Below are 24,031 nucleotides of genomic sequence, written 5' to 3'. Positions count from 1 at the left end.
GAGTGCCAGAGCCTGGTACTGCCCTATAGTAGAGTATATAATAATATACTAACTCACCACCCAGAAGAGAGTGTCAGAGCCTGGTACTGCCCTATAGTAGAGTATATAATAATATAATAACTCATCACCCAGAAGAGAGTGCCAGAGCCTGGTACTGCCCTATAGTAGAGTATATAATAATATAAGAACTCACCACCCAGAAGAGAGTGCCAGAGCCTGGTACTGACCTATAGTAGAGTATATAATAATATAATAACTCACCACCCAGAAGAGAGTGTCAGAGCCTGGTACTGCCCTATAGTAGAGAATATAATAATATTAGAACTCACCACCCAGAAGAGAGTGCCAGAGCCTGGTACTGCCCTATAGTAGAGTATATACTAACTCACCACACAGAAGAGAGTGTTAGAGCCTGGTACTGCCCTATAGTAGAGTATATAAGAACTCACCACCCAGAAGAGAGTGTCAGAGCCTGGTACTGCCTTATAGTAGAGTATATAATAATATAAGAACTCACCACCCAGAAAAGAGTGTCAGAGCCTGGTACTACCCTATAGTAGAGTATATAATAATATAATAACTCACCACCCAGAAGAGAGTGTCAGAGCCTGGTACTGCCTTATAGTAGAGTATATAATAATATAAGAACTCACCACCCAGAAGAGAGTGTCAGAGCCTGGTACTGCCCTATAGTAGAGTATATAATAATATAAGAACTCCCCACCCAGAAGAGAGTGTCAGAGCCTGGTACTGACCTATAGTAGAGTATATAATAATATAATAACTCACCACCCAGAAGAGAGTGTCAGAGCCTGGTACTGCCCTATAGTAGAGTATATAATAATATAATAACTCACCACCCAGAAGAGAGTGTCAGAGCCTGGTACTGCCCTATAGTAGAGTATATAATAATATAAGAACTCACCACCCAGAAGAGAGTGCCAGAGCCTGGTACTGCCCTATAGTAGAGTATATACTAACTCACCACCCAGAAGAGAGTGTCAGAGCCTGGTACTGCCCTATAGTAGAGTATATAATAATATAAGAACTCACCACCCAGAAGAGAGTGTCAGAGCCTGGTACTGCCCTATAGTAGAGTATATAATAATATAATAACTCATCACCCAGAAGAGAGTGCCAGAGCCTGGTACTGCCCTATAGTAGAGTATATAATAATATAAGAACTCACCACCCAGAAGAGAGTGTCAGAGCCTGGTACTGACCTATAGTAGAGTATATAATAATATAATAACTCATCACCCAGAAGAGAGTGTCAGAGCCTGGTACTGCCCTATAGTAGAGTATATAATAATATAATAACTCATCGCCCAGAAGAGAGTGCCAGAGCCTGGTACTGCCCTATAGTAGAGTATATAATAATATAAGAACTCACCACCCAGAAGAGAGTGCCAGAGCCTGGTACTGCCCTATAGTAGAGTATATAATAATATAAGACTGCACCACCCAGAAGAGAGTGCCAGAGCCTGGTACTGACCTATAGTAGAGTATATAATAATATAAGAACTCACCACCCAGAAGAGAGTGCCAGAGCCTGGTACTGCCCTATAGTAGAGTATATACTAACTCACCACCCAGAAGAGAGTGTCAGAGCCTGGTACTGCCCTATAGTAGAGTATATAATAATATAAGAACTCACCACCCAGAAGAGAGTGTCAGAGCCTGGTACTGCCCTATAGTAGAGTATATAATAATATAATAACTCATCACCCAGAAGAGAGTGCCAGAGCCTGGTACTGCCCTATAGTAGAGTATATAATAATATAAGAACTCACCACCCAGAAGAGAGTGTCAGAGCCTGGTACTGACCTATAGTAGAGTATATAATAATATAAGACCTCACCACCCAGAAGAGAGTGTCAGAGCCTGGTACTGCCCTATAGTAGAGTATATAATAATATAAGAACTCACCACCCAGAAGAGAGTGTCAGAGCCTGGTACTGCCTTATAGTAGAGTATATAATAATATAAGAACTCACCACCCAGAAGAGAGTGCCAGAGCCTGGTACTGACCTATAGTAGAGTATATAATAATATAATAACTCACCACCCAGAAGAGAGTGCCAGAGCCTGGTACTGACCTATAGTAGAGTATATAATAATATAATAACTCACCACCCAGAAGAGAGTGCCAGAGCCTGCTACTGCCCTATAGTAGAGTATATACTAACTCACCACCCAGAAGAGAGTGCCAGAGCCTGGTACTGCCCTATAGTAGAGTATATACTAACTCACCACCCAGAAGAGAGTGTCAGAGCCTGGTACTGACCTATAGTAGAGTATATAATAATATAAGAACTCACCACCCAGAAGAGAGGGTCAGAGCCTGGTACTGCCCTATAGTAGAGTATATAATAACTTACCACCCAGAAGAGAGTGTCAGAGCCTGGTACTGCCTTATAGTAGAGTATATAATAATATAAGAACTCCCCACCCAGAAGAGAGTGTCAGAGACTGGTACTGCCCTATAGTAGAGTATATAATAATATAATAACTCACCACCCAGAAGAGAGTGTCAGAGCCTGGCACTGCCCTATAGTGGAGTATATAATAATATAAGAACTCACCACCCAGAAGAGAGTGCCAGAGCCTGGTACTGCCCTATAGTAGAGTATATAATAATATAAGAACTCACCACCCAGAAGAGAGTGTCAGAGCCTGGTACTGCCCTATAGTAGAGTATATAATAATATAATAACTCACCACCCAGAAGAGAGTGTCAGAGCCTGGTACTGCCCTATAGTAGAGTATATAATAATATAAGAACTCACCACCCAGAAGAGAGTGCCAGAGCCTGCTACTGCCCTATAGTAGAGTATATACTAACTCCCCACCCAGAAGAGAGTGCCAGAGCCTGGTACTGCCCTATAGTAGAGTATATACTAACTCACCACCCAGAAGAGAGTGTCAGAGCCTGGTACTGCCCTATAGTAGAGTATATAATAATATAAGAACTCACCACCCAGAAGAGAGTGTCAGAGCCTGGTACTGCCCTATAGTAGAGTATATAATAATATAATAACTCATCACCCAGAAGAGAGTGCCAGAGCCTGGTACTGCCCTATAGTAGAGTATATAATAATATAAGAACTCACCACCCAGAAGAGAGTGCCAGAGCCTGGTACTGACCTATAGTAGAGTATATAATAATATAATAACTCACCACCCAGAAGAGAGTGTCAGAGCCTGGTACTGCCCTATAGTAGAGTATATAATAATATTAGAACTCACCACCCAGAAGAGAGTGCCAGAGCCTGGTACTGCCCTATAGTAGAGTATATACTAACTCACCACCCAGAAGAGAGTGTCAGAGCCTGGTACTACCCTATAGTAGAGTATATAATAATATAATAACTCACCACCCAGAAGAGAGTGTCAGAGCCTGGTACTGCCTTATAGTAGAGTATATAATAATATAAGAACTCACCACCCAGAAGAGAGTGTCAGAGCCTGGTACTGCCCTATAGTAGAGTATATAATAATATAAGAACTCCCCACCCAGAAGAGAGTGTCAGAGCCTGGTACTGACCTATAGTAGAGTATATAATAATATAATAACTCACCACCCAGAAGAGAGTGTCAGAGCCTGGTACTGCCCTATAGTAGAGTATATAATAATATAATAACTCACCACCCAGAAGAGAGTGTCAGAGCCTGGTACTGCCCTATAGTAGAGTATATAATAATATAAGAACTCACCACCCAGAAGAGAGTGCCAGAGCCTGGTACTGCCCTATAGTAGAGTATATAATAACTCACCACCCAGAAGAGAGTGTCAGAGCCTGGTACTGCCCTATAGTAGAGTATATAATAATATAAGAACTCCCCACCCAGAAAAGAGTGCCAGAGCCTGGTACTGACCTATAGTGGAGTATATAATAATATAAGAACTCACCACCCAGAAGAGAGTGCCATGTGCCAGAGCCTGGTACTGCCCTATAGTAGAGTATATAATAATATAAGAACTCACCACCCAGAAGAGAGTGTCAGAGCCTGGTACTGCCCTATAGTAGAGTATATAATAACTCACCACCCAGAAGAGAGTGTCAGAGCCTGGTACTGCCCTATAGTAGAGTATATAATAATATAAGAACTCACCACCCAGAAGAGAGTGTCAGAGACTGGTACTGCCCTATAGTAGAGTATCTAATAATATAAGAACTCACCACCCAGAAGAGAGTGTCAGAGCCTGGTACTGCCCTATAGTAGAGTATCTAATAATATAAGAACTCACCACCCAGAAGAGAGTGTCAGAGCCTGGTACTGCCCTATAGTAGAGTATATAATAATATAAGAACTCACCACCCAGAAGAGAGTGTCAGAGCCTGGTACTGCCCTATAGTAGAGTATATAATAATATAACAACTCACCACCCAGAAGAGAGTGTCAGAGCCTGGTACTGCCCTATAGTAGAGTATATAATAATATAAGAACTCACCACCCAGAAGAGAGTGTCAGAGCCTGGTACTGCCCTATAGTGGAGTATATAATAATATAAGAACTCACCACCCAGAAGAGAGTGCCATGTGCCAGAGCCTGGTACTGCCCTATAGTAGAGTATATAATAATATAAGAACTCACCACCCAGAAGAGAGTGTCAGAGCCTGGTACTGCCCTATAGTAGAGTATATAATAATATAAGAACTCACCACCCAGAAGAGAGTGCCAGAGCCTGGTACTGCCCTATAGTAGAGTATATAATAATATAAGAACTCACCACCCAGAAGAGAGTGTCAGAGCCTGGTACTGCCCTATAGTAGAGTATATAATAATATAAGAACTCCCCACCCAGAAGAGAGTGTCAGAGCCTGGTACTGCCCTATAGTAGAGTATATAATAATATAAGAACTCACCACCCAGAAGAGAGTGTCAGAGCCTGGTACTGCCCTATAGTAGAGTATATAATAATATAATAACTCCCCACCCAGAAGAGAGTGTCAGAGCCTGGTACTGCCCTATAGTAGAGTATATACTAACTCCCCACCCAGAAGAGAGTGCCAGAGCCTGGTACTGCCCTATAGTAGAGTATATAATAATATAAGAACTCACCACCCAGAAGAGTGTCAGAGCCTGGTACTGCCCTATAGTAGAGTATATAATAATATAAGAACTCCCCACCCAGAAGAGAGTGTCAGAGCCTGGTACTGACCTATAGTAGAGTATATAATAATATAATAACTCACCACCCAGAAGAGAGTGTCAGAGCCTGGTACTGCCCTATAGTAGAGTATATAATAATATAATAACTCACCACCCAGAAGAGAGTGTCAGAGCCTGGTACTGCCCTATAGTAGAGTATATAATAATATAAGAACTCACCACCCAGAAGAGAGTGCCAGAGCCTGGTACTGCCCTATAGTAGAGTATATACTAACTCACCACCCAGAAGAGAGTGTCAGAGCCTGGTACTGCCCTATAGTAGAGTATATAATAATATAAGAACTCACCACCCAGAAGAGAGTGTCAGAGCCTGGTACTGCCCTATAGTAGAGTATATAATAATATAATAACTCATCACCCAGAAGAGAGTGCCAGAGCCTGGTACTGCCCTATAGTAGAGTATATAATAATATAAGAACTCACCACCCAGAAGAGAGTGTCAGAGCCTGGTACTGACCTATAGTAGAGTATATAATAATATAATAACTCATCACCCAGAAGAGAGTGTCAGAGCCTGGTACTGCCCTATAGTAGAGTATATAATAATATAATAACTCATCGCCCAGAAGAGAGTGCCAGAGCCTGGTACTGCCCTATAGTAGAGTATATAATAATATAAGAACTCACCACCCAGAAGAGAGTGCCAGAGCCTGGTACTGCCCTATAGTAGAGTATATAATAATATAAGACTGCACCACCCAGAAGAGAGTGCCAGAGCCTGGTACTGACCTATAGTAGAGTATATAATAATATAAGAACTCACCACCCAGAAGAGAGTGCCAGAGCCTGGTACTGCCCTATAGTAGAGTATATACTAACTCACCACCCAGAAGAGAGTGTCAGAGCCTGGTACTGCCCTATAGTAGAGTATATAATAATATAAGAACTCACCACCCAGAAGAGAGTGTCAGAGCCTGGTACTGCCCTATAGTAGAGTATATAATAATAGAATAACTCATCACCCAGAAGAGAGTGCCAGAGCCTGGTACTGCCCTATAGTAGAGTATATAATAATATAAGAACTCACCACACAGAAGAGAGTGTCAGAGCCTGGTACTGACCTATAGTAGAGTATATAATAATATAAGAACTCACCACCCAGAAGAGAGTGTCAGAGCCTGGTACTGCCCTATAGTAGAGTATATAATAATATAAGAACTCACCACCCAGAAGAGAGTGTCAGAGCCTGGTACTGCCTTATAGTAGAGTATATAATAATATAAGAACTCACCACCCAGAAGAGAGTGCCAGAGCCTGGTACTGACCTATAGTAGAGTATATAATAATATAATAACTCACCACCCAGAAGAGAGTGTCAGAGCCTGGTACTGCCCTATAGTAGAGTATATAATAATATAATAACTCACCACCCAGAAGAGAGTGCCAGAGCCTGCTACTGCCCTATAGTAGAGTATATACTAACTCACCACCCAGAAGAGAGTGCCAGAGCCTGGTACTGCCCTATAGTAGAGTATATACTAACTCACCACCCAGAAGAGAGTGTCAGAGCCTGGTACTGACCTATAGTAGAGTATATAATAATATAAGAACTCACCACCCAGAAGAGAGGGTCAGAGCCTGGTACTGCCCTATAGTAGAGTATATAATAACTTACCACCCAGAAGAGAGTGTCAGAGCCTGGTACTGCCTTATAGTAGAGTATATAATAATATAAGAACTCCCCACCCAGAAGAGAGTGTCAGAGACTGGTACTGCCCTATAGTAGAGTATATAATAATATAATAACTCACCACCCAGAAGAGAGTGTCAGAGCCTGGCACTGCCCTATAGTGGAGTATATAATAATATAAGAACTCACCACCCAGAAGAGAGTGCCAGAGCCTGGTACTGCCCTATAGTAGAGTATATAATAATATAAGAACTCACCACCCAGAAGAGAGTGTCAGAGCCTGGTACTGCCCTATAGTAGAGTATATAATAATATAATAACTCACCACCCAGAAGAGAGTGTCAGAGCCTGGTACTGCCCTATAGTAGAGTATATAATAATATAAGAACTCACCACCCAGAAGAGAGTGCCAGAGCCTGCTACTGCCCTATAGTAGAGTATATACTAACTCCCCACCCAGAAGAGAGGGCCAGAGCCTGGTACTGCCCTATAGTAGAGTATATAATAATATAATAACTCATCACCCAGAAGAGAGTGCCAGAGCCTGGTACTGCCCTATAGTAGAGTATATACTAACTCACCACCCAGAAGAGAGTGTCAGAGCCTGGTACTGCCCTATAGTAGAGTATATAATAATATAAGAACTCACCACCCAGAAGAGAGTGTCAGAGCCTGGTACTGCCCTATAGTAGAGTATATAATAATATAATAACTCATCACCCAGAAGAGAGTGCCAGAGCCTGGTACTGCCCTATAGTAGAGTATATAATAATATAAGAACTCACCACCCAGAAGAGAGTGCCAGAGCCTGGTACTGACCTATAGTAGAGTATATAATAATATAATAACTCACCACCCAGAAGAGAGTGTCAGAGCCTGGTACTGCCCTATAGTAGAGTATATAATAATATTAGAACTCACCACCCAGAAGAGAGTGCCAGAGCCTGGTACTGCCCTATAGTAGAGTATATAATAATATAAGAACTCACCACCCAGAAGAGAGTGCCAGAGCCTGGTACTGACCTATAGTAGAGTATATAATAATATAATAACTCACCACCCAGAAGAGAGTGTCAGAGCCTGGTACTGCCCTATAGTAGAGTATATAATAATATAATAACTCACCACCCAGAAGAGAGTGCCAGAGCCTGCTACTGCCCTATAGTAGAGTATATACTAACTCACCACCCAGAAGAGAGTGCCAGAGCCTGGTACTGCCCTATAGTAGAGTATATACTAACTCACCACCCAGAAGAGAGTGTCAGAGCCTGGTACTGACCTATAGTAGAGTATATAATATAAGAACTCACCACCCAGAAGAGAGGGTCAGAGCCTGGTACTGCCCTATAGTAGAGTATATAATAACTTACCACCCAGAAGAGAGTGTCAGAGCCTGGTACTGCCTTATAGTAGAGTATATAATAATATAAGAACTCCCCACCCAGAAGAGAGTGTCAGAGACTGGTACTGCCCTATAGTAGAGTATATAATAATATAATAACTCACCACCCAGAAGAGAGTGTCAGAGCCTGGCACTGCCCTATAGTGGAGTATATAATAATATAAGAACTCACCACCCAGAAGAGAGTGCCAGAGCCTGGTACTGCCCTATAGTAGAGTATATAATAATATAAGAACTCACCACCCAGAAGAGAGTGTCAGAGCCTGGTACTGCCCTATAGTAGAGTATATAATAATATAATAACTCACCACCCAGAAGAGAGTGTCAGAGCCTGGTACTGCCCTATAGTAGAGTATATAATAATATAAGAACTCACCACCCAGAAGAGAGTGCCAGAGCCTGCTACTGCCCTATAGTAGAGTATATACTAACTCCCCACCCAGAAGAGAGGGCCAGAGCCTGGTACTGCCCTATAGTAGAGTATATAATAATATAATAACTCATCACCCAGAAGAGAGTGCCAGAGCCTGGTACTGCCCTATAGTAGAGTATATACTAACTCACCACCCAGAAGAGAGTGTCAGAGCCTGGTACTGCCCTATAGTAGAGTATATAATAATATAAGAACTCACCACCCAGAAGAGAGTGTCAGAGCCTGGTACTGCCCTATAGTAGAGTATATAATAATATAATAACTCATCACCCAGAAGAGAGTGCCAGAGCCTGGTACTGCCCTATAGTAGAGTATATAATAATATAAGAACTCACCACCCAGAAGAGAGTGCCAGAGCCTGGTACTGACCTATAGTAGAGTATATAATAATATAATAACTCACCACCCAGAAGAGAGTGTCAGAGCCTGGTACTGCCCTATAGTAGAGTATATAATAATATTAGAACTCACCACCCAGAAGAGAGTGCCAGAGCCTGGTACTGCCCTATAGTAGAGTATATACTAACTCACCACACAGAAGAGAGTGTTAGAGCCTGGTACTGCCCTATAGTAGAGTATATAAGAACTCACCACCCAGAAGAGAGTGTCAGAGCCTGGTACTGCCTTATAGTAGAGTATATAATAATATAAGAACTCACCACCCAGAAGAGAGTGTCAGAGCCTGGTACTACCCTATAGTAGAGTATATAATAATATAATAACTCACCACCCAGAAGAGAGTGTCAGAGCCTGGTACTGCCTTATAGTAGAGTATATAATAATATAAGAACTCACCACCCAGAAGAGAGTGTCAGAGACTGGTACTGCCCTATAGTAGAGTATATAATAATATAAGAACTCCCCACCCAGAAGAGAGTGTCAGAGCCTGGTACTGACCTATAGTAGAGTATATAATAATATAATAACTCACCACCCAGAAGAGAGTGTCAGAGCCTGGTACTGCCCTATAGTAGAGTATATAATAATATAATAACTCACCACCCAGAAGAGAGTGTCAGAGCCTGGTACTGCCCTATAGTAGAGTATATAATAATATAAGAACTCACCACCCAGAAGAGAGTGCCAGAGCCTGGTACTGCCCTATAGTAGAGTATATAATAACTCACCACCCAGAAGAGAGTGTCAGAGCCTGGTACTGCCCTATAGTAGAGTATATAATAATATAAGAACTCCCCACCCAGAAGAGAGTGCCAGAGCCTGGTACTGACCTATAGTGGAGTATATAATAATATAAGAACTCACCACCCAGAAGAGAGTGCCATGTGCCAGAGCCTGGTACTGCCCTATAGTAGAGTATATAATAACTCACCACCCAGAAGAGAGTGTCAGAGCCTGGTACTGCCCTATAGTAGAGTATATAATAATATAAGAACTCACCACCCAGAAGAGAGTGTCAGAGACTGGTACTGCCCTATAGTAGAGTATCTAATAATATAAGAACTCACCACCCAGAAGAGAGTGTCAGAGCCTGGTACTGCCCTATAGTAGAGTATCTAATAATATAAGAACTCACCACCCAGAAGAGAGTGTCAGAGCCTGGTACTGCCCTATAGTAGAGTATATAATAATATAAGAACTCACCACCCAGAAGAGAGTGTCAGAGCCTGGTACTGCCCTATAGTAGAGTATATAATAATATAAGAACTCACCACCCAGAAGAGAGTGTCAGAGCCTGGTACTGCCCTATAGTAGAGTATATAATAATATAAGAACTCACCACCCAGAAGAGAGTGTCAGAGCCTGGTACTGCCCTATAGTGGAGTATATAATAATATAAGAACTCACCACCCAGAAGAGAGTGCCATGTGCCAGAGCCTGGTACTGCCCTATAGTAGAGTATATAATAATATAAGAACTCACCACCCAGAAGAGAGTGTCAGAGCCTGGTACTGCCCTATAGTAGAGTATATAATAATATAAGAACTCACCACCCAGAAGAGAGTGCCAGAGCCTGGTACTGCCCTATATTAGAGTATATAATAATATAAGAACTCACCACCCAGAAGAGAGTGTCAGAGCCTGGTACTGCCCTATAGTAGAGTATATAATAATATAAGAACTCCCCACCCAGAAGAGAGTGTCAGAGCCTGGTACTGCCCTATAGTAGAGTATATAATAATATAAGAACTCACCACCCAGAAGAGAGTGTCAGAGCCTGGTACTGCCCTATAGTAGAGTATATAATAATATAATAACTCCCCACCCAGAAGAGAGTGTCAGAGCCTGGTACTGCCCTATAGTAGAGTATATACTAACTCCCCACCCAGAAGAGAGTGCCAGAGCCTGGTACTGCCCTATAGTAGAGTATATAATAACTCCCCACCCAGAAGAGAGTGCCAGAGCCTGGTACTGCCCTATAGTAGAGTATATAATAATATAAGAACTCACCACCCAGAAGAGAGTGTCAGAGCCTGGTACTGCCCTATAGTAGAGTATATAATAATATAAGAACTCACCACCCAGAAGAGAGTGTCAGAGCCTGGTACTGCCCTATAGTAGAGTATATAATAATATAAGAACTCACCACCCAGAAGAGAGTGTCAGAGCCTGGTACTGCCCTATAGTAGAGTATATAATAATATAATAACTCCCCACCCAGAAGAGAGTGTCAGAGACTGGTACTGCCCTATAGTAGAGTATATAATAATATAATAACTCCCCACCCAGAAGAGAGTGTCAGAGACTGGTACTGCCCTATAGTAGAGTATATAATAATATAATAACTCACCACCCAGAAGAGAGTGTCAGAGCCTGGTACTGCCCTATAGTAGAGTATATAATAATATAAGAACTCACCACCCAGAAGAGAGTGCCAGAGCCTGGTACTGCCCTATAGTAGAGTATATAATAATATAAGAACTCACCACCCAGAAGAGAGTGTCAGAGCCTGGTACTGCCCTATAGTAGAGTATATAATAATATAAGAACTCCCCACCCAGAAGAGAGTGTCAGAGCCTGGTACTGCCCTATAGTAGAGTATATAATAATATAAGAACTCACCACCCAGAAGAGAGTGTCAGAGCCTGGTACTGCCCTATAGTAGAGTATATAATAATATAATAACTCCCCACCCAGAAGAGAGTGTCAGAGCCTGGTACTGCCCTATAGTAGAGTATATACTAACTCCCCACCCAGAAGAGAGTGCCAGAGCCTGGTACTGCCCTATAGTAGAGTATATAATAACTCCCCACCCAGAAGAGAGTGCCAGAGCCTGGTACTGCCCTATAGTAGAGTATATAATAATATAAGAACTCACCACCCAGAAGAGAGTGTCAGAGCCTGGTACTGCCCTATAGTAGAGTATATAATAATATAAGAACTCACCACCCAGAAGAGAGTGTCAGAGCCTGGTACTGCCCTATAGTAGAGTATATAATAATATAAGAACTCACCACCCAGAAGAGAGTGTCAGAGCCTGGTACTGCCCTATAGTAGAGTATATAATAATATAATAACTCCCCACCCAGAAGAGAGTGTCAGAGACTGGTACTGCCCTATAGTAGAGTATATAATAATATAATAACTCCCCACCCAGAAGAGAGTGTCAGAGACTGGTACTGCCCTATAGTAGAGTATATAATAATATAATAACTCACCACCCAGAAGAGAGTGTCAGAGCCTGGTACTGCCCTATAGTAGAGTATATAATAATATAAGAACTCACCACCCAGAAGAGAGTGCCAGAGCCTGGTACTGCCCTATAGTAGAGTATATAATAATATAAGAACTCACCACCCAGAAGAGAGTGTCAGAGCCTGGTACTGCCTTATAGTAGAGTATATAATAATATAAGAACTCACCACCCAGAAGAGAGTGTCAGAGCCTGGTACTGCCCTATAGTAGAGTCTATAATAATATAAGAACTCCCCACCCAGAAGAGAGTGCCAGAGCCTGGTACTGCCCTATAGTAGAGTATATAATAACTTACCACCCAGAAGAGAGTGTCAGAGACTGGTACTGACCTATAGTAGAGTATATAATAATATAAGAACTTACCACCCAGAAGAGAGTGTCAGAGCCTGGTACTGCCCTATAGTAGAGTATATAATAATATAAGAACTCACCACCCAGAAGAGAGTGCCATGTGCCAGAGCCTGGTACTGCCCTATAGTAGAGAGCACACTGAGGATTAGACAGGCAAGCACGATGAGGAACCTGCAGGACAGAACAATAATCAAATCACTTTATGTAAGACGTGGAGAGGTATATAAAACAACGCAGAGTATGTGGGAAATGATTGAAAGCAGTCAAGAGAATACACAGACGCCCCCAAAAGTTACATATTGGAGCTTTAAAGCTGAGAACTATGATTTAAAACACTCATGGTTTTAACCCACTTTAAATTCAGAGCTATTACTTAAAACAATCAGGGTGTTAACCCACTTTAATCTGAGAACTATGATTTAAAACACTCATGGTTTTAACCCACTTTAAATTCAGAGCTATTACTTAAAACAATCAGGGTGTTAACCCACTTTAATCTGAGAACTATGATTTAAAACACTCATGGTGTTAACCCACTTTAATCTGAGAACTATGATTTAAAACACTCAGGGTGTTAACCCACTTTAATCTGAGAACTATGATTTAAAACACTCAGGGTGTTAACCCACTTTGAGTGGTTTTTTTCTCAGTCATAAACCGACATAATGTACAGTATCTATCCTTCATGAGCCACTAGGTGTGTTTGACTGTGGAGTCAGTTTCTCTGTGCGTGCCGTGCAGTGTGCTAACAGGGTAGAGCCGTGGGCCTGTAGCCAGGAGAGTAGCTACCTCAGCTGAACTCAGGCCTCAACTGACGTGGACTCTGACGTTACTGTACTTCAACACAGCCTCACAGTAGATGGTGTTCCAAAGATATGTCACCAGATCAAACACACCTACTTCACACCAAACATAAAGACATTCTGCACACACACACACACACACACACACACACACACACACACACAAACAAATAGACAAATACACATCCACACATTCTAATACCACTATCGTGCCAACCCCTGACATTCTGAAAGGACAACAACATCCTGTCATTCTCTTTGATCTCAAGGTCATACGTTATTTTTCCAACTGAACCAACAATCAGACCACTGAGTCCTCAAGAGATAAAATGCTTTTCTTTGTACAAGATAAGGCTACAAGCTGCTACAACACTACTGAGCCAGACACAATGCAGATGACGTTGTAAATGCCAATTTCCACCCCTTGACAAGTTGACTTTCCCTCAGTCAATGGGAATCCTATTGAGATGATATCCAGCAGTTTGTGTAGGTCTACACCAGTGGCCAGATAGTAATGATAGACCTACCGTATGAACCTATAGCAAAACTACAGATGTAGGATCTTAATTTGAGCCAGTTTGCTACAGCAGGAAAATAATCCTGCAGCAACAGGAAATGTGAATTATTATGTGGATAGGGCAAATCAAGTCTGAAATTTCTAAGTGGAAATTACAAACTTTAGAAGCCTTTTTAAAACTCAAATACACTACTGGTTTGCATTTCCTGCAGTGCAGGAAAATTATCTACAACAAAAGAGTTATCAAATTAAGGTCCTACATCTGTAGGGAGAGGGGTTGCTGTTTTGTTTGCGGTTAGTGTTTGTTCCATTGAGGCCCTTATCCCCTTATGTCTGGTGTGCTTACTGATGACTGGTCTGGAATCCAACCACCTCACCACCACACATAGAACAGAGAAGAAGAAGGATCCACTGTGCAGCAGCCAGTAGAACAGAGAAGAAGAGGGATCCACTGTGCAGCAGCCAGTAAAACAGAGAAGAAGAGGGATCCACTGTGAAGCAGCCAGTAAAACAGAGAAGAAGAGGGATCCACTGTGAAGCAGCCAGTAGAACAGAGAAGAAGAGGGATCCACTGTGCAGCAGCCAGTAGAACAGAGAAGAAGAGGGATCCACTGTGCAGCAGCCAGTAAAACAGAGAAGAAGAGGGATCCACTGTGAAGCAGCCAGTAAAACAGAGAAGAAGAGGGATCCACTGTGCAGCAGCCAGTAGAACAGAGAAGAAGAGGGATCCACTGTGCAGCAGCCAGTAAAACAGAGAATAAGAGGGATCCACTGTGAAGCAGCCAGTAGAACAGAGAAGAAGAGGGATCCACTGTGCAGCAGCCAGTAAAACAGAGAAGAAGAGGGATCCACTGTGAAGCAGCCAGTAAAACAGAGAAGAAGAGGGATCCACTGTGCAGCAGCCAGTAGAGCAGAGAAGAAGAGGGATCCACTGTGCAGCAGCCAGTAGAACAGAGAAGAAGAGGGATCCACTGTGCAGCAGACAGTAGAACAGAGAAGAAGAGGGATCCACTGTGCAGCAGCCAGTAAAACAGAGAAGAAGAGGGATCCACTGTGCAGCAGACAGTAGAACAGAGAAGAAGAGGGATCCACTGTGCAGCAGCCAGTAAAACAGAGAAGAAGAGAGATCCACTGTGAAGCAGCCAGTAGAACAGAGAAGAAGAGGGATCCACTGTGAAGCAGACAGTAGAACAGAGAAGAAGAGGGATCCACTGTGCAGCAGCCAGTAAAACAGAGAAGAAGAGGGATCCACTGTGAAGCAGCCAGTAAAACAGAGAAGAAGAGGGATCCACTGTGCAGCAGCCAGTAGAACAGAGAAGAAGAGGGACCCACTGTGCAGCAGCCAGTAAAACAGAGAATAAGTGGGATCCACTGTGAAGCAGCCAGTAGAACAGAGAAGAAGAGGGATCCACTGTGCAGCAGCCAGTAAAACAGAGAAGAAGAGGGATCCACTGTGAAGCAGCCAGTAAAACAGAGAAGAAGAGGGATCCACTGTGCAGCAGCCAGTAGAACAGAGAAGAAGAGGGATCCACTGTGCAGCAGCCAGTAGAACAGAGAAGAAGAGGGATCCACTGTGCAGCAGACAGTAGAACAGAGAAGAAGAGGGATCCACTGTGCAGCAGCCAGTAAAACAGAGAAGAAGAGGGATCCACTGTGCAGCAGACAGTAGAACAGAGAAGAAGAGGGATCCACTGTGCAGCAGCCAGTAAAACAGAGAAGAAGAGGGATCCACTGTGAAGCAGCCAGTAGAACAGAGAAGAAGAGGGATCCACTGTGAAGCAGACAGTAGAACAGAGAAGAAGAGGGATCCACTGTCCAGAACAGACTATGGGAGGCACACAGTACTACATGGAGCCATGGCTGCATGGAACTCTATTCCACATCAGGTAATTGATGCAAGTAGAATCATTTAAAAAACAGATAGAACCTTATGGAATAGCTGGGACTGTAAAGACACACACATGCTAACACAAGCACTCTACACACACAAACACATGGATGTTGTATTGTAGATATGTGGTAGTAGAGTAGTGGCCTGAGGGCACACACAATGCATTGTGAAAAGTGTTAAGAAATGTAATGTCATGTAATATTTGTAATTGTATATAACTGCCTTAATGTTGCTGGACCCCAGGAAGAGTAGCTGCTGCCTTGGCAGGAACTAATGGGGATCCATAATAACCCCCAGGAAGAGTAGCTGCTGCCTTGGCAGGAACTAATGGGGATCCATAATAACCCCCAGGAAGAGTAGCTGCTGCTTTGGCAGGGAACTAATGGGGATCCATAATAACCCACAGGAAGAGTAGCTGCTGCCTTGGCAGGAACTAATGGGGATCCATAATAAACCCCAGGAAGAGTAGCTGCTGCCTTGACAGGAACTAATGGGGATCCATAATAACCCCCAGGAAGAGTAGCTGCTGCTTTGGCAGGGAACTAATGGGGATCCATAATAACCCACAGGAAGAGTAGCTGCTGCCTTGGCAGGAACTAATGGGGATCCATAATAACCCCAAGGAAGAGTAGCTGCTGCCTTGGCAGGAACTAATGGGGATCCATAATAACCCCCAGAAAGAGTAGCTGCTGCCTTGGCAGGAACTAATGGGGATCCATAATAACCCCCAGCAAGAGTAGCTGCTGCCTTGGCAGGAACTAATGGGGATCCATAATAACCCCCAGGAAGAGTAGCTGCTGCTTTGGCAGGGAACTAATGGGGATCCATAATAACCCACAGGAAGAGTAGCTGCTGCCTTGGCAGGAACTAATGGGGATCCATAATAACCCCCAGGAAGAGTAGCTGCTGCTTTGGCAGGGAACTAATGGGGATCCATAATAACCCACAGGAAGAGTAGCTGCTGCCTTGGCAGGAACTAATGGGGATCCATAATAACCCCCAGCAAGAGTAGCTGCTGCCTTGGCAGGAACTAATGGGGATCCATAATAACCCCCAGGAAGAGTAGCTGCTGCTTTGGCAGGGAACTAATGAGGATCCATAATAACCCACAGGAAGAGTAGCTGCTGCCTTGGCAGGAACTAATGGGGATCCATAATAACCCCCAGGAAGAGTAGCTGCTGCTTTGGCAGGGAACTAATGGGGATCCATAATAACCCACAGGAAGAGTAGCTGCTGCCTTGGCAGGAACTAATGGGGATCCATAATAAACCCCAGGAAGAGTAGCTGCTGCCTTGACAGGAACTAATGGGGATCCATAATAACCCCCAGGAAGAGTAGCTGCTGCTTTGGCAGGAAACTAATGGGGATCCATAATAACCCACAGGAAGAGTAGCTGCTGCCTTGGCAGGAACTAATGGGGATCCATAATAACCCCAAGGAAGAGTAGCTGCTGCCTTGGCAGGAACTAATGGGGATCCATAATAACCCCCAGAAAGAGTAGCTGCTGCCTTGGCAGGAACTAATGGGGATCCATAATAACCCCCAGAAAGAGTAGCTGCTGCCTTTGCAGGAACTAATGGGGATCCATAATAACCCCCAGAAAGAGTAGCTGCTGCCTTGGCAGGAACTAATGGGGATCCATAATAAATACAAATAACATATAGTGGGCTGTGTGGGCCCTATTGAGCTCTACACAATACTGTAAGCATCACGTCTCCAAGCTCCATGTATTATTGATGGGCAGGATCTCTTCCAGTCTACTGCGTCTGCAGGGGGTAGCAGGACTGAGCAGAAAGGGGTAGACAGCAGCACTGTGTACAGGTAATCACATCATAAGGTTTTACTATCAGGCACTAGAACACATCTAAGGCAGGTTGACTTGTGACGTCATAGACGGCTGGCTTGTGGAGCGAAGGGACAAGGTGATAGTTTCATGAGGCAGTGTCACTGTGTAGGGTCTCAGTCTCCCTGTTATGTAGCTCAATCATTGTGAACGTCATGATCTCAGGATCTGAAAGTAAATGTAGGTATCCAACAGAATGTTGCCATGTCATTATCAATGGAAGCATTGTAAACAGCATACAGTAAGTAGCACAAGCACATAGCTTGAGGCAACATGCCAACACTACAGAGGTCATGGTGTAACGGAACTATTCAACCATGCAAACACACACACACACACACACACACACACACTCTCTCTCTCTCTCTTGTGGGGGAGGTCCTGCAGTCCTGATAGCACTCTGTCTGGAGCGCTCACTCTGGGTCAGTGATAAGCCAATGTTCATTCCTGCCTCCCACTCTTATAGTTACACAACAATGAAATAACATTAACATTACATGAGTTATTTAGCAGACACTAGTACCCAGAGTGACTTAAAGTTGGTGCATTCATCTCAAGGTAGCTAGGTGAGACAACCACATATCACAGTTATAAACTAGGTTTCCATCCAACCTTTTCATGTAAGTAAAGTACATTTCGGATTTTAAAACAATTAAAAAGTCATTCCAGGCTTGACATGGAAACAGAAAACAATTATGTATACTTTCCAAAAGTCAACAAGAACAAAAAAATAGACAAGGTGGGATCTTTTTGTGTCGGTAAAATGAATTATTATGCGAGAAATTTCATTGGAAACGCTTTTTTCAACGTAAACTTTGAGTCACACGATAACCTGTTGTGTGGTCCTCCCACTACGACTCGTCGGGAAAGCAGGCAGTGTATTAGGCTACAGATGAAATACATTAGGAAAAAATTCACAGGTTGGTGAAAGTGCAAGGTGATGAGTTTGATGCTCCAAAAATTAAAGGTCTTATTCTGATGACATGATCATCGATGCTTAGCTGCCATTTGACAAATACAAATAATCTTGCTCTTTTGTCCATAATAATCTCATCATGTAATGTCGGATATGCGTATCTGCGCGCTGTTGGCTAGAGCACACCGTGCCAATACTAAAGTGGGCACAGTCTCTACATAACGCAACATTTTGTTGTGAGAAAACTATAACAGTTCGAAATGCGATGGAAATCAATGTAATTTGTATTTTTTTATTCCGTACATGGAATTTAAGCGCGAAAGGGTATTTTTATGTGCACCACGTCGTCACGCACAGCCTTTTTATCTGACACAAGTACATTTGATGGAAACACATATGTGGGTGGGAAAATGAGGGTTTTTAGAATATTCACATGAAAAACTGTCGCCAATTGGATGGACACCTAGCTATAGTAAATACTTCCCTCGTTAAAGCAGCTATCAGCAAAGCCAGTGGTAGTAAGAAAAGACAAGTGTTTAGTGTAAAAAAGGAAAGGGTTTACCTTGCACCCTCATTGGAACGCTAGACATGACCTTTGTTAAGATGGTTTTGGCTTTGTAAAGTTACTTAGAAAGTCAGAACCCAACTGTCCAGACTCTTAACATCTGATATGTCACAATTAGGACAGTGCTGTGATTGGCCTCCTAAACAGGTGAGGAAAATGCTGCCTAAATACAAATGAATCTATTAAGTAGTTATTTAGTAGGCAACATTTGCAGAAACAAGGGGGCATTTGTAGTGGTGGTCCATTGGTATCCAGTGCTAACAGGACTATCTCTGCCCTGATGCATCAGGACCATCTCTGCCCTGATGCATCAGGACCATCTCTGCCCTGATGCATCAGGACCATCTCTGCCCTGATGCATCAGGACCATCTCTGCCCTGATGCATCAGGACTATCTCTGCCCTGATGCATCAGGACTATCTCTGCCCTGATGCATCAGGACCATCTCTGCCCTGATGCATCAGGACCATCTCTGCCCTGATGCATCAGGACCATCTCTGCCCTGATGCATCAGGACCATCTCTGCCCTGATGCATCAGGCTCACCCAAAGCAGCCAGCCTGCATCAGGCATCCCCCATCCCTCACCAGCAGGTCATGGAGTGGCAGTATCAGGCTACTGCTCTCTAAGCAGCCAGCCTGCCAAGTTTAGCTGCCTGCTATCAACTCCAGTGAGAGGAGATACTGAGCACTGGGGGTTGGTCTTCAGACTGAACATTCCTCAGCCAGAGATCAGGCCCCCGAAACACTAACAGTATGCCCACGTCCCTGGACAACATTCTATGATATAGGGCTGGTTTCCCCTGGACACCATGATGATATAGGGCTGGTTTCCCCTGGGCAACATGATGATATAGGGCTGGTTTCCCCTGGACAACATTATGATATAGGGCTGGTTTCCCCTGGGCAACATGATGATATAGGGCTGGTTTCCTCAGGACACCATGATGATATAGGGCTAGTTTCCCCTGGACAACATGATGATGTAGGGCTGGTTTCCCCGGGGCAACATGATGATATAGGGCTGGTTTCCCCTGGACAACATGATGATATAGGGCTGGTTTCCCTGGACAACATGATTATATAGGGCTGGTTTCCCCTAGACAACATGATTATATAGGGCTGGTTTCCCCTAGACAACATGATGATATAGGGCTAGTTTCCCCTGGACAACATGATGATGTAGGGCTGGTTTCCCCTGGACAACATGATGATATAGGGCTGGTTTCCCCTGGACAACATGATTATATAGGGCTGGTTTCCCCTAGACAACATGATTATATAGGGCTGGTTTCCACTAGACAACATGATGATATAGGGCTGGTTATGTTTATGTGTCGGGGGGCTAGGGTCAGTTTGTTATATCTGGAGTACTTCTCCTGTCCTATTCGGTGTCCTGTGTGAATCTAAGTGTGCGTTCTCTAATTCTCTCCTTCTCTCTTTCTCTCTCTCGGAGGACCTGAGCCCTAGGACCATGCCCCAGGACTACCTGACATGATGACTCCTTGCTGTCCCCAGTCCACCTGGCTGTGCTGCTGCTCCAGTTTCAACTGTTCTGCCTTATTATTATTCGACCATGCTGGTCATTTATGAACATTTGAACATCTTGGCCATGTTCTGTTATAATCTCCACCCGGCACAGCCAGAAGAGGACTGGCCATCCCACATATGCTCTCTCTAATTCTCTCTTTCTTTCTCTCTCTCGGAGGACCTGAGCCCTAGGACCATGCCCCAGGAATACCTGACATGATGACTCCTTGCTGTCCCCAGTCCACCTGACTGTGCTGCTGCTCCAGTTTCAACTATTCTGCCTTATTATTATTCGACCATGCTGGTCATCTATGAACATTTGAACATCTTGACCATGTTTTGTTATAATCTCCACCCGGCACAGCCAGAAGAGGACTGGCCACCCCACATAGCCTGGTTCCTCTCTAGGTTTCTTCCTAGGTTTTTACCTTTCTAGGGAGTTTTTCCTAGCCACCGTGCTTCTACACCTGCATTGCTTGCTGTTTGGGGTTTTAGGCTGGGTTTCTGTACAGCACTTTGAGATATCAGCTGATGTACGAAGGGCTATATAAATAAATTTGATTTGATTTGATTTCCCCTGGACAACATGATGATATAGGGCTGGTTTCCCCTGGACAACATGATGATATAGGGTTGGTTTCCCCTGGGCAACGTGATGATATAGGGCTGGTTTCCCCTGGACAACGTGATGATATAGGGCTGGTTTCCCTTGGACAACGTGATGATATAGGGCTGGTTTCCCCTGGACAACATGATTATATAGGGCTGGTTTCCCCTGGACAACATGATGATATAGGGCTGGTTTCCCCTGGGCAACATGATGATATAGGGCTGGTTTCCCCTGGACAACATGATGATATAGGGTTGGTTTCCCCTGGACAACATGATGATATCTGGCTGGTTTCCCCTGGACAACATGATGATATAGGGCTGGTTTCCCCTAGACAACATGATGATATAGGGCTGGTTTCCCATAGACTAAAAAGTCTGCTAAACTGAGAATCTCCATTGAAATATACAGTATTTTTAGACCAGTCATAGGCTTAATATGTGTCCAGGAAACCAGACCATGGAGATTGGCAGAAATGCCACGTTCAGACAAAACGGTCAATACTACATAATAGCAGTCTGACGCCAGTGCCCCCATGTTGTTCATTAAATACGGAAGGGAGTTTGTTCAGCTGTATACGTCTACATATAGCCTCCAGTTTATAGCCTATAGTGTAATTCAGTAACATAATTGTACCGTTAATGACGTGTAAAGTATTGTGTTAGGACTACTAGAAATAATCAAAAGGATAGCCTAGTGTCATGCCCTTGAACTGCTTTGAATCATTTGGCAAAACGCCCACAAAGCACTTGGCATGGTTGACAAATGCAAGTCATGTGTTATTTGTTATATCAACGTTATTCATTATAAACACTCACACCGAGAAGTGATACACGAAGCATTTCCACCCGGATGGTCTTTCCAGAAAGTTATAAGCGCGTCCTTGAATGTAAGCACGGCTGACGGTAACTTGACGAGTTGTGCTGTATACGGACATCCGGGGGTTCAGATTGAGCCCGGGTAGGTGAGACACCGACGGTCGAGTGACAGTTGTGTGAATGGTGATGCCCTCGGCGTCACACAGAAACCTGTTGTTAGAAATAAGCGCTCCAGGTTGTGAGGCTGACGCGGCTTGTGACATCTCAAACTCCGTCTGTTTTCTCCCATGTCCCGCCACCATCGAGGACCTCCGTATGTTATTCAGGACTTCATTCCTTTGGGTTGTCTTGTCTGGAGATGACATGCTGTTTGTTTTCTCATCAATGGGACGGACACACGCTTTAGTCTCCGCGTATTGCGGATTTGGTGGATAAATGAAGTGGGACAAAACAGAGACTGCATGCGGTGCGCGAAAAAACAACAACAAAAATCGTACTAAAGCCGCTGCCTTGCCTATTATAATAGCTTACATTGGTAGAGCAAGTATCCGACACATGTTAAATTACGGAAGAAATGTCCCTACCTGTTGCTGGACGGTTAGACTACTACTTATCATCAGTTGACTTACTTGTGCGTGCTTGTTTCGCGCTTGATCGCACAAAAGGGGAGGCAGTGCCCTCTGGGCAGCATTGAACAACAATAATTTGCAGCTGTGAGTGTTGAGTTGGTGAGTGTTGACCCCTCAAAACAGCATAGAACAACAGCACACACTCTTTCTCGCTCGCTCGCTCTCCCCCTCTCTTGCTCTCTCCCCCTCTCTTTCATTATCTCTCTCTCTCCCCCCTCTCTTTCGTTATCTCTCTCTCCCACCCTCTCTTTCATTATCTCTCTCTCTCCCCCTCTATCTTTCGTTATCTCTCTCTCTCCCCCTCTATCTTTCTTTATCTCTCTCTCTCCCCCTCCCTCTTTCGTTATCTCTCTCTCTCCCCCTCCCTCTTTCGTTATCTCTCTCTCTCCCCCTCCCTCTTTCGTTATCTCTCTCTCTCCCCCTCCCTCTTTCGTTATCTCTCTCTCTCCCCCTCCCTCTTTCGTTATCTCTCTCTCTCCCCCTCCCTCTTTCGTTATCTCTCTCTCTCCCCCTCCCTCTTTCGTTATCTCTCTCTCTCCCCCTCCCTCTTTCGTTATCTCTCTCTCTCCCCCTCCCTCTTTCGTTATCTCTCTCTCTCTCCAACACGCTCTTCCCATCTCTTTACCAATTAACTCCACGAAAGCATACCATACCCTACTGGCAGTTTATGTGTCCTGTAATGGTAACATAAGTAACAATACCATGCTTGACTGTCTCTGTGTAAAGTTACAATGCGGAATTCATTTAAATGACCTTGACCATCCTTGATAGTGAACGAGGGACACTGGTTTGCTTGCCTTATACAAGGGTTTTAATTGAGAAAAGTAATGTGGCGTTCTAGTGATGACAGACTCTGTTGTCAGGTACACATTAACCTAGCTTACCTGATGACCTGCATGTGAGAGAGCACTAGCCTACTGCAAGTGCTGAGCGATTAGTGCTTTTTAATATCGGTTCAGTTTCGGTTCGATTATTTAAAAAATAATTATGGTTCGGTTTCGATCATTTTTTTAAAAATACATTAAATGCACTACGCATTATGTTGGTTGAATGCTGTAACACAGAATAAAACAATGAATAAAAGTCCCATGATGGTTGTCACTGCCCATTACCGTTTATCACTTACTAACCATCATTTATTCACAAGACTTTACCTTCATGAAATATGTTTTATTTGATGACTTTATTATTTCATTCCAAGACATCTCATCTCTGTAGAGCTGCTGCCTATTCTGTCTAACAAAATAACTATTTTATTAGTTC

General features: G+C 43.6%; 1 protein-coding gene across 2 annotated transcripts in view; it reads right to left on the bottom strand.

Moving 5' to 3' along the window:
* Positions 1-22,852, bottom strand: part of LOC139411686 (potassium voltage-gated channel, KQT-like subfamily, member 1.1) — a 68,359-nt gene extending 45,507 nt beyond the window's left edge. Inside the window, exons 1-2 of one of the 2 annotated variants that reach the window (XM_071158321.1) lie at positions 22,769-22,852; positions 12,729-12,819 (exon numbers count right to left, since the gene is read on the bottom strand). In XM_071158321.1, coding sequence (XP_071014422.1) covers positions 12,729-12,819; positions 22,769-22,830 — 153 coding nt within the window. In that variant the 5' untranslated portion in view covers positions 22,831-22,852. The other variant, XM_071158320.1, reaches the window with a different exon arrangement.
* Between the last annotated feature and the right edge of the window lie 1,179 nt (positions 22,853-24,031).

Source organism: Oncorhynchus clarkii, chromosome 6 (genome assembly GCF_045791955.1).
Source record: "Oncorhynchus clarkii lewisi isolate Uvic-CL-2024 chromosome 6, UVic_Ocla_1.0, whole genome shotgun sequence".
In the NCBI taxonomy this organism is placed as follows: Eukaryota; Metazoa; Chordata; class Actinopteri; order Salmoniformes; family Salmonidae; genus Oncorhynchus; species Oncorhynchus clarkii.
Note: the sequence above shows the minus strand (reverse complement) of the source record. Positions and strands in the feature narration are given on the sequence as shown.